General features: G+C 38.4%; 4 protein-coding genes across 4 annotated transcripts; 1 reads left to right on the forward strand and 3 right to left on the reverse strand.

Moving 5' to 3' along the window:
* Window positions 1-449: 449 nt before the first annotated feature.
* Window positions 450-5478, reverse strand: gzl (godzilla E3 ubiquitin protein ligase). The gene is made up of 9 exons (XM_018110946.3): window positions 5112-5478; window positions 3303-3668; window positions 3069-3244; window positions 2906-3000; window positions 2581-2774; window positions 2322-2517; window positions 1908-2258; window positions 1410-1560; window positions 450-1351 (listed from the first exon to the last, which is right to left on the reverse strand). The coding sequence occupies exons 2-9, from the start codon at window positions 3414-3416 to the stop codon at window positions 979-981; spliced, it is 1650 nt and encodes a 549-aa protein (XP_017966435.1). The 5' UTR covers window positions 3417-3668; window positions 5112-5478; the 3' UTR covers window positions 450-978.
* A 364-nt stretch (window positions 5479-5842) lies between these two features.
* On the reverse strand, window positions 5843-7851 carry TfIIFalpha (transcription factor IIFalpha). Its single transcript, XM_018110936.3, has 4 exons — window positions 7719-7851; window positions 6755-7662; window positions 6113-6700; window positions 5843-6048 (listed from the first exon to the last, which is right to left on the reverse strand). The coding sequence occupies exons 1-4, from the start codon at window positions 7740-7742 to the stop codon at window positions 5847-5849; spliced, it is 1722 nt and encodes a 573-aa protein (XP_017966425.2). The 5' UTR covers window positions 7743-7851; the 3' UTR covers window positions 5843-5846.
* A 107-nt stretch (window positions 7852-7958) lies between these two features.
* Window positions 7959-10676, forward strand: LOC108658306 (uncharacterized). Its single transcript, XM_018110965.3, has 2 exons — window positions 7959-8109; window positions 8170-10676. The coding sequence occupies exons 1-2, from the start codon at window positions 7975-7977 to the stop codon at window positions 9592-9594; spliced, it is 1560 nt and encodes a 519-aa protein (XP_017966454.1). The 5' UTR covers window positions 7959-7974; the 3' UTR covers window positions 9595-10676.
* LOC108659317 (antigen 5 like allergen Cul n 1) lies at window positions 8737-11211 on the reverse strand. Its single transcript, XM_018112179.3, has 3 exons — window positions 10964-11211; window positions 10500-10894; window positions 8737-10437 (listed from the first exon to the last, which is right to left on the reverse strand). The coding sequence occupies exons 1-3, from the start codon at window positions 11108-11110 to the stop codon at window positions 9816-9818; spliced, it is 1164 nt and encodes a 387-aa protein (XP_017967668.1). The 5' UTR covers window positions 11111-11211; the 3' UTR covers window positions 8737-9815.
* Window positions 11212-11674: the final 463 nt, after the last annotated feature.

Below are 11674 nucleotides of genomic sequence, written 5' to 3' on the forward strand. Positions count from 1 at the left end.
GAAACATAATTGTTATAGTGTCTTTATATTTAATTGATTCCGTTTTACAATATTTATATTCATAGTTGTGAACAGTTTTCATCAGTTAATCTTGATTCTTTTAAATTTATCATTTTTACGAAAATAATCACAAACTAGCACTTACCTTAAAGCTTATGATTTCGAAACTTTCATTTCTACAAAGTACGTAGTTCTAAACACTTTTTTCTTTTTATTATTCGTAATACAGATCTATAATTCGTATGGCCATTTTAATAATAAAAGATCGAATTTGGAGAACTTGAATATATATTACAAAGGAAAACTTAGAATTAGTTGAATATACGGTAACATCATACAAAGTCAATGAATCGATTGCTTTTGATTGATGAAAGCTTTGAGTTCCTGGCCTGAAAACAACTTTCACGTGCACATTAAAACTAGTGGCTATTAATAAGTTTAATTACACATGTTTGATTATTTTTTGTTTCTTGGAGTGTTGAGTGGTTAAAAACAAACAAAATTTAAATACGTAATCAGAATCAGGTAAACAATTTCAATCTTATACGAAGGTAAATGGTATTTTCTTTTTCATTTTAGTTTTTTTGTGTTTCGACTTTAGTTATACAAGCCAATAATGTTAATAATATATAAGGTATATAAAATAAATCACAATTTGTATACGCATATTTATGTTTGTTTGTTGTATATGTGTTTGTATGTGTGAATGTAATGTGTTCTGCGATGCAAACCATAATCATCCATGATCCATGATTCATGACAATGATGATTACAAATACAATTACAATTACATAGTATGTGTATTGAGGGTAAACATTTGTTAATTGTTTAAAACAAAGCAGTTGGCAGCCACAACTTTGCCGCTTACAAGTGACTTTTACTGTACTACTCCCAATAATGGGATTTCTTTTAGTCGTATTGCCTGCTTGGTGTGAACTATGTCCTAGAAAATTACTATACTTTCTTGTTCGCCTCTACTCATATTAGAAATTGGCGATCTGTGCCGCTATGTGGTAGCGCGGCAACGCCAATGCCACCCTGGGTGGGCGTCTGTAGAAATTCCGAGTCGGCAACGCCGGCCGCACCAGTAGAGACACCTTGCTCTGTTGTGGGCGCACTAATTGCGATAGGTTCGTAAATTGAACGATGCGGTGGCATATCGTCATCATCTTTGAAAGAGCCGCTTAAATTCGGATTTAGTATGTTGTTCGATGTAGGATTGGAGATAACGGTAATTTGGGCTGTCTCTGTTGTATCTCGAATAGCTGCCTCACTTGTACCGGCCTCAACATGATCGAGATAAGCTGGCGCTGCAACACTAATACCTGTGGACTCGCGGCGAAATAGGGAGCTGCAAACAGGGTATACAAGTTTTTATTCGGCTGATAATAAACTGTAGAAAAACTTACCTAAAGTTAATACGCGACCAAAGTGAGGGCCTTGGCTGATTCAGCTGATTTGCCAAATGTGCTGGCAAATTTATTGCCCGATCGAAGGGATTGACGCGTCGTTGAACAGATGATGATGTACTAGCCTGAGCCCCTGTGGAATGCAGTAGCGCTGTGTTGGATATTCACAAAGTGCGAGACAGATAACAAAATATTAATGAATTAATTTGATATGATCATTAAATAAATCAAATGCTTCGAGTTCTAAGAGCTTATACAAATAAATATACATATTAATACAAAGATTTGCAGAATTACTGATAATTTGAGATTACTAAATAAGTACTTGTAAAATCACTGAGATTCCGTTATGACATATTGCAAATAATAAAATATATCTCTTTTAAACAGAGAATAAAATAATATCAATTCACTTTGTTAACTTAGCTCATAAATAGTAGAATATATAGATTTCAGTTTTCAGCTTCTAATCCGAAAATACAAATATACAATACATACGATTCTCATCGTCAGAGCTTTGATTCTCCTGTTCTGCGTTGAGAGTACGTGCTGCATCGCCACGTCTAAATGTCCCATGTCTTGTGGTGTTTTCTGCTAATGGTGCAGAATTGATGCTGGCGCTGTTACTGCCACTGCCCGCCGAACCTGCAGCAGATACTGACTGAGGTTGCGCCTGCAACAACGGTGTGGTATCATCATCAGTGTCGGTGATGCTATCTAAGGAAGGCCGTGGATTCCGACTCGCACGTGCTCTCACGTATCCACCCTTCGGAAAAACCTTCCGTTTACATATGGGGCAGACGCGACGGTTCTGAGTTAGCCAAGGATCAATACAGTGGGTGTGATAAGCTAAAATAATATAATATAATAATAATTATGTTTTGCAGCCTGCTGTTGGTTGGAGTCACTTACGATGTGAGCAGGGCAGCACGCGAAGCTTGTCGTCCTCAACAAAGTCTTCCAGACAAATAACGCAGGTCTCGTACTTAATGGAGGCATCATTCTTTGCATATCGCAGCACTGGTATCTTATTAAGCGTCCTCTTGGGTAGCCTATTTCGACGCAAACGGCGCTGCTCCTGTATGCATTTATATATCATGTAAACAATCTATATATAAATAATAAAATGGATTTAAGCAAAACCTCATTTAACATTAAGTTAATTACATACCAAAATAAGAAAACATAATGCAATCAGTATGGAAAAAGGCAATATCAGTTGTGTGTTGATATTAAAGGGCAGCTCATCGTTGATAATCAGCACCACTTCTGGTGTGAAGAAAGACAATAGTGTTTTGCCGGTCGTAATGCCCACAAAAACGGAGGGTATATTTATGCCTGATTTGTTGTTGGCGGTCATTTGTTCTAAAATTAGATTAGCCAACAAAAAATTGTAAAATTTTGTTAAGCACTTAAGAAGAATATTTCAAGAAATGCCTGATGCTCAAATTTACTCATCAAAGAATCATGAGTGTTATTCATATAATTTGTCATACCCAGTTCATCGCCTTCATTGTTGTAGATGACTACAGCGGAATACGATCTCTCCTGAGCTACGCGCACCTTGCGTTCAAATGTGCAGTTACCTCCGCTGCATAAGCAGACAAAGATAATGGTATATTTATAGGTTTAACTGCTTACGAGTTCAAGTATGCTTACCGCGAGATGATCGCCACAAACTTGGCGTTCTTTGGATAGGAGGAGCGCGGTGGACAGCTGAAATTATTACAACCATACGGATCGCTGGGATCATGTGGCACCACAAATACCCGAAGATTATTGTCCACAATAGGGGGTCCGAATGATGCTGGCAAATCGTTGAACTCCTCAATCAGCTGCATGGAAACAAGGTTGTTATTAGTACAAATTAAACAGCAATACAGTCAAACTTGCCTGTGAGGTAGTGCGTCTGTAAACGAGAACATGGGCATCAATGACCGCTTGATGACATATTAAACAAAGCCCGAGCAATGCAAGCTCCAATGAGAGGCAATGATTCCTCGCCATGCTGATGTGTATGCCGGTGCGACCGCTGATGCTACTGCAGCTTCTGCTGCTGTTGCTGCTCTTGCTGCTGTTTAGTACAAATTGCGCTCGAGTTGAAAAACTGTTGTTGCTCGCAATCGTTCAACTGTTGTTTCACTACTATTGTTTTAGTGTGTTGCTGCGTCCGCTGCTGCTGTTTATGATTATTATCATTTGCACTACTAGCATGTCTCATCTGTGCGGATGTGTGATTGAGCGTGTGTTTTTGGGGGCCTGCAAAACAAGTGCATTAATGAAAATCCATTAAAAACAAGCACAACTCAATATTCAAACAAACGGTGTCGGCCAGAGCACCGCCATTGCCTGCTGATAAGATAAACGGTTTTCAATATGTACATTGTATGTGTATTTGAATATAAATGTGTGATGCATGCCTGTGTTTGTGGCATTTTTTTTTTCTTTTTTTGTGATTCTTTTCTTTGGTCCCGTCAACACAATCAGCTGTTCGATGTTTGTGACTGAACGTTAGTGCTGGCATATTTTACCGATAGTTTCGAATTCAATATTTAATTGGAACAGCGCCTTATGTAACAATTAAACTTTAATGCAATGAATCCCACTTGGAATCGAACGTTGGTTGTTCTGATTGAGTTTAATTTATATCAATTGATATATTGTTACAAGTTTCAATAATGTCTACAAAAGTCAGAGCTCAAATGAAATGCATAGCAAATATTGGCCGGTAAAATTAAACGGATTGAATCATCGCACACCCAGACGATATCATTCGTAGAAAATTTGAATAGTATAAGTGCAGTTTTCGCCTATGGTACGGAACGTGGCAAACAGACAAGAGCTATTGTCCGATACGACAATATTTTTGGCACACAAGTAAGTTTAGAGTAAAAATGCCACTAATTTTTGTATTAAATGCATTATTAAATAAAGAACGTCATATGTAATTAACACATCGTGCTCAATACGACAAACCAATACAATTATGACATTAATGGGGACGTGACTTTGTTTTTTTTTTTTATTGCATCCACAAAAAGAGAAATATAATTCTAATATAAATAAATAAAGAAACACAAAGCCATCTGACAAATGTGTGAGCGTGAGTGTGTGTACGCAAAAGCGGCCACCTTTTAGTTTCGAATTGAAGTTGCTTGCCCGGATGAGTCGAGTTATTTATTTATGTATATGTACATGTATATATAGTATACATTGTCGCCGTTTTATTCCTTTTAAAATTCTGCATTAATCTGCTTATATGTACATACGTATATCCGAATAGAAATGAAAATGACTTTGATGCACACACACAACTCCGCGAGAGCGCTAGGAGGTACGCGCAGGTTGGTTTTAGCACCACCCACCTAGTTATACATATACTTTCTGCCTTGAACTTTACACACGCATAACTCTAGCGTCAAGGTTTTTACAACAGTAAATAGAGACAAATACAATGTGCGCTCCAACAGGTGATAAGAGCAGGACAGCGCAGAAATACTAACTTATATTTGAAAAAGCAAATTTTAATTGGTTTATAAACAAGCTTGATTTGAACTGCGTATTTGTTATTAGACGACTCCAAGCGAATGGGCGTGTGTGCGTGAATGTTTGTGTTGGATGTGTGTATGCGAATTCATTTATCTAAGCAGCTGGTGGTGCTTTAGTTTACCAATCGATACAATTTGCATTGTTGGTACTCACTTTAATGTATTGTTTATTTTAATAATTCTATTGAACTTGGCAGCTACTGTTTGCTGGTCCGTTATACTGTTTTTTCTCTCTTGTTTTTTTTTAGCACTCGCTCATTGCCATTCGTTTTTCTTCGGACTTCTCGTCGCCATTGCAATTGCGTTGCAGTTAATTCGGATTTTACTACACGACACACGCACCACTGGTTGCTGAAATTAACAAATGGGACGGGGACTCTTGCAATTTAGCTGATTACACATTTTACATGCCCTTAACTTTGATTATTTAAGAAGTATTGTGGTTTAGAACTCAGCGCAGGTCTCAGACTGGCCAATGTGACCATTGTAGTATCGATATTTTCTTTGAACTGACTATCGATGCATCGATACTTTTTATTTATATGGGCTTCCCAAACAACCAAACTAATATTTCCTTGGTTCCTTTACGAACAAATTTAATTTTAAAAACCAAAAGGACAATTTAAATAATCTTTGCTTGATGAATTTAAATGATTAATGGACGTATCAAGAAACTTTAACAAATAACATTTAATGACAAAAAAGAACTACGACCTGCTACATCTGATATTGAGCCTTAAACGGCTCATATTTTTGTTTATGTTTTAAGCATTTAGTGATTAAATGAAATTCTAGAGTATACACAAATTTTTTAATGAATATTTAATAGGCCCGTTTTCAAACATGACAATGAAAAATTATTATTTCAATATGGAGATACATGGAAAAATTATTTTATCCATAGATACATTTTCCCCTGAATGGTATGTTTGACAGGATTGATTTTCTTTAGAATCTTGGTCATGGTCTCGACCAAGCGATCGCTGGAGACGCCCGTTTTCTTGTTCTTGAATTTAGTTAACAGCTCAGTAGCTGTCAATGGCTTACGCTTAAGATATCGACGAACAGCTTCCTCAGTAATACCATAATCTCTGCAAAAATAAATCGAAGGTTAGCAAAACAAATCTTATTTACTTCCCAACATTATATACTAACTCCACTTTGTTGTTAACTACGCCAGCAAATGACGAAGGTAAAGAGTTAGTCAACTCATTTTTGGGACGTTTTGCTGGGGTGCTGCTAGGACTGTTACTGGTGTCCGATCCGGTGAGATCGCTAGGCAGGCTGTTTATTTTGCGTTTGTTGGGGTCGTTCAGTTGCGTAGGCGTTGCCGAACGAGATTTATTTGCATTACTGCCACTGGCGATTGCCTTGAGAGCCATTTCCTTATCCTTATCCTTGTCTTTATCTTTATCTTTGTTCGATGATGGTTTCTTTTTCAGAGGTCCATTGCTGAGGTCGTCTTCGGAATCTGTGCTGTCGGAGCTGAGGTCGGATGATGAGTCGCTGCCAGTGGATTTTGATTTCTTTTCATCTTTTGATTGTTTTTTTTTCTTTTTATCCTTGGTCATTTCATCTTTGGGTCTGTCTTTTTTCTTTTTCTCATCACCCTCCTCTTTATCTGACTCATCTGATTTCTTTTCCTCGTCTTCCTCCTCATCGGAAGTGAGCAACTTGCGGAGTGCATCTTCTTCGGCCACGCCTTTCATGTCCTTTACAAGCTTGGACTCTGGATCAGGTTCACTATAAAAAATTTAATTATAGAAAGCTATACAAAAATGTTTTAAAAAAACTTACTCTTCACTGGAACTTGTATCATAGTCCATTTCGCGTCCCTCTTCGTCTCCATCATCGGACTCTTCAAAGGCCTCATCATCCACATCGCGTTTCTTCTTCTTTTTATCCAAACCTTTTTTGCCCTTTCCCTTCTTTCCACTGCCATCGTCGCTATCTTCCTGCTCTTTCTTCTTTTTCTCCTCCTCATCTTCAGAATCGGACTCATCCTCTGAATCAATCCATTCGTCCATATCGGTTATTTTTAGCTCCTTTGACTTTTTGGTGGCTGCCTTCAACAATTTGACTTCTTCAGGATCTTGCTCCTCCTCTTCGTCGCCTCGTAAGCGCTTGCGCAACATAAGAGAGAAATAATTCATCACTTTTTTGCGACGTCCAAACTCTTGTTCGGCCTCCTCCGCAGAGAGCGACTTGTAGCGCTGTATGGGCTGGAAGTTGTACCATTCATTGAGAGGATAGGCTTCAATTGCGCCATCGGGAGCGTGTGTAAATACATAAAAGGCTGCATTTTCACCAACTCCACCTTCACGAATACCCTTAAATTTTTTTCCCGTTTTTCCGCCAACTTTAAGAATCCACGGCTGAGCCTCTGGTCTATATTTACGAGCAATAATGCCGAATTTCTTGCGACGCGCTTCCTCACGCTGGTCTCGATTGTACTCCGAGCCAGCGCCGAATTTTGGTTGCTCTTCGTCGATGCCCCGAAACTCTTTCATGTTGTTCTCGCGCTCCAACTTAACGTTTCGCCACTGTGCGAAATCAACATTCAATGTAGCATTGAAACGCATAACATGATGCTTCTTGCGCATCTTTGGTACGCGAATCTTAAACTCCTGCACAGTTCCGCTGCCTGATGCCGCATTGGTCGCTACTGCACTTGCGGACGTGGTACCTGCACTATTGGTGCTTGGCTGGAATTCGGATAATATTGGCTGCATTCTGAAAAATTTATAAACGCTCTACTTACTGTAGATTTTCCAGCACTCGACATGTTTAAATTGGGAAAACAGAAATTAAAATTCTATATTTTATTACTCCTTAAATAGAAGCACAAGTAGCGACTGAATGATATTTTTGTTTTACAATATCGTATATGATTCCTTGAGCACATAAAAATATCGATGATTTGTATGTTCACAATATAACGTTTGTGTTATATGCGATAGTTTCATCTCTATTTAATTGATATATTTATTGTAGGCTTGTTTGGACTCAAACTTAAAATGTCAAGAAACAGCGTACTAACTGAAGAGCAAAGCAAACTAAATGCTCGCCTGGAAGCCCACATGGTCTATATATGCCCAGAGTGTGGGAAGGCGTTCCGAACACAAGCTGAATGGCGACAGCATTTAAACACGGTATGGTTTGACCAGCAAAAATTAAAGCATTATTATTATATTGTGTATTCTCTTAAACAGAAACACGAATACCTCAAGAAGACGTATTCGGATTTTAATTTTATTCAAATCGACGATAATTTCCACGAATGCCAGCTTTGTTTCAAGTGGGTGGAAAATGCCCATAAAACAATTGCTCTGTTGCAGTATCATTACTTTATGCATTTGGATCATCGAGAAACATACCGATGCGTGCACTGTCGCCTGGCTTACACACGGCGTCGCGCATTGAACGAACACCTATTGTCTACACATTTGAAGGAGATTGAGAAATACGAGGCGAAGTTAAGGCAATCAAAGCGAAACCAGGATGATAAGAATTCATCAACGAGTAAAACTACAAAGCAGCCGCGCAAACGGAATGATTTATTGCAAAAGGCGCTAATGGACATTGATTTGCAGGGTGAAGATCAGGATACATCAACATCTTCAGCAGTATCTACAGGAAAAGCCAAACCTAATGACAGTGAACAGGCGTTAGATCGTTGTCTAAATGCCTACGATGACATTGTGCGTAAGGAAAAGCAAAAGGATGGCGAATGCGACGCAGATTTGGATGCACTGTGTCAAGAATTTTTCGAGGAACGACTGGAGAACACTGCCAGTGCGGCAAAGACAACTGATGTACATCCACAGCAAAATAAGGAAGTAGTGATCATTGAAATAGATGCACTTGGCGAGGATGAAGTGGACAAGCTAAAGAAGAAAATGAAGCCAGAACCAGATACAGATCCAGAAAGAACACCACCGTTCAAACGTCGACGTTTATCACAAACTCCCGAGCCGGAAGGAGACGTAGATGTCCCTACCAATGGACTTGCCAAGCTTATCTCGTATTTGTGTCCCAAGTGTGGCAAGGAAATTGAATCAATGGATGACTGGCGTTCTCACGTCTTTAAAAAGCATAACTTTGAGCATTTTATTGAGAATAGCTTTAAGATCAAAGATCGACAAAGTATTTGCCTACAATGTCACGAGGTTATGCCAACTACCAAGCGCTCTCACCTGCAAAAGCATTGTTTTAAGCACTTACCATATCGTTCGTATTTGAAGTGCAGCCTATGTGATCGGACCAAGACAAGCATGTCCAAGATGTACAATCACATACGATACAATCACCAGGACGAACTGCATCGAAAGAACAAAACCCAATTGCTTATTAAGCCGGAGCCCAAATGGACGATACCGCCAAGAACAGTCCAGCAGCGCGAAAGTCCTGAACCTAATCACCGCATTAGCGAACAGGATGAAGAACGCGTTTGTAAATATTGTAATAAGACGTTCAAAACACTTTGGCGTTTCGAGCGTCATGCAAAGCTTTGCAAGTCGAATATGGACCAAAAATCTACAGACGATTTGTCAGTGGATGCATTGCTCAAACATTTGCGAGAGGGACGATTACGCGTCAATACAATATGGAAGAAAATGCAAAAGGAGATCTTTTAGTGTTGCGTTGGCTCTAATTACAAAAAACCACAGTTAACAATAATAAATAGGGGCTCTAAACTTCTTACAACAAAGACTAAAAAACCATTATAAGGAAAAATTTATGACGTATTGCTATTCCACATAGACATCGATATGATAATAATAATTCTTTATTGTATAATATACAATTTATTTAGCTAAGGACTATTTGCAACTGTGACTCTTCTTTGCCTCATGCATTATTCGTCCTCCGGTTTGATGGAAATGTCCACTTGATGGTTCCAGGTGAAGATCTGAATTTTCCGATTGTTGGTTTTTCTCTCAGTTTTTTCAATCTCGGCCAAAAATCTGTGAAACCTTTCCCGCCGTTCTTTGGCTTCTTTTTCTATGCCTCTTTCAATTGTGCGATTTAGTTGAAGGTCTTCCAGTGATGTCATGCTAGGTCTTATTTCAATTGTCCCTATAATAGCATTTGTTGCCGCAATGGTTCGACTTAGTATTCGGGTCTGATTGTCAGGCTTATTTTGAGGGTCAACCTGTGGTGCCTCGGTCTGATTGTCAGGCTTATTTTGATGGTCAACCTGTGTTGTCTGGGTCTGATTGTTGGGCTCGGGCTGATCCCTATCTACATCACCTAAATCAACCTCACCACAAAGAGATGTAAAGTTGTGATTTTTGCCGGAAACGCATTGTGCTCCTGGGATCCCAGTTTTGTAAACTTCCTGCCCTTTAATGGGCGCCTCATCATAATTACAGGTGAAAAAGTTTTGAATCCATCCATTCTTGGACTGTTTCAGACAGGCGCAACCAATTTTTTGCACTTTGTCATGCACGATTTGCAAAAAGTTATGCGGTGGAGCACTGAAACAAATAACATTTCAATATCAATTGCGAATGGCATTTAAGCATCTTAAGTGTCTTACTCTTCTTTACTATTATAACTAAGAATGTCTTTCATCGTCGCCAATTTCCACTGTGAAAACCAAGCTTTAATATGTCCTCTGATGAATCGCCTCGGGGTACGGGTTTTACCCTTGACTCCTCCATAAGCCGTGGTCTGTCCAACATTTTTATGTTTGTCCGTATTGCGACAGGCATCACGGTGATGTGCGCATACGCGAACATTCATTTCTGCAATATATGCTAGTTCGGCATCCCAATTGACGCTCGACATATTGCTAGCGGTGTTAAAACCTTTTAAGTTACCCTGCGCCACATAATTGCGAAGCTTGTTTATAGATTCTAAAATATGATTCTTATCGCGTTTTCTTAGTTTAATAACTTCAGCATTTGAATTACATTCATCTTTGTAAAGTCGCTGCGATCATACAATATCAAATCAAATTGCAAGTATTAGATACATGACATTCAATAAGCAGTTACTCACTAGCGATTCGTTCAAGCACGCCACATGTGCAACGCCATGGCACAGATCTGGCTTACAGTAATTCTTTTTGGCAGCTTGCACTGTCAAAATTATGCAGCACAAACACACAATTGCACTGGACAAAGACATTTTACCATTTGATCTCATTTCGTTGATATCTGAATCAGCTTTTTTCTATTTGCAATTGCATATTATCTATGAAATTTCGATTTTAAGCTTAATTTGTAATTTATTGATTCGTTTCACTATTGTTTACGAGAATATGTCGGTTCTGTAGAGCTATAAATGCATATGTATGTATGTATTTACATTACTTTTCAATATTTGATTAACTAAATTCGAATTAGAACAGGACATCCAATCAGAAGTATGTATGTATATATATGACAAATAAAATACTTACAAATTCGTTAGGCTTGAAACTATTTCTAGCCTTTAACATTTCGCTTGATACTCATTGAATTTTTATACTCATTTACGAAAGTGAATTAGTATATTGGTTTTGTTCAATGTCCGTCTTGTTCGTCCGGAAAATGAATTTTCCGTTAGTGTTAGTTGAAGAGATAGAAAGCTGGGAACACTGAATTTTCTACATTATTAGAGCTAAACTTAGCAGCTAAATTGCTGATGGGATGTGAATGAGTATTCATATCTTACATATATTAATGTTATATGCTTATATAGATACTATCAAATTTGCGAGACTAAAAT

Source organism: Drosophila navojoa, chromosome 2 (genome assembly GCF_054131105.1).
Source record: "Drosophila navojoa isolate 15081-1374.11 chromosome 2, UAZ_NAV_1.0, whole genome shotgun sequence".
In the NCBI taxonomy this organism is placed as follows: Eukaryota; Metazoa; Arthropoda; class Insecta; order Diptera; family Drosophilidae; genus Drosophila; species Drosophila navojoa.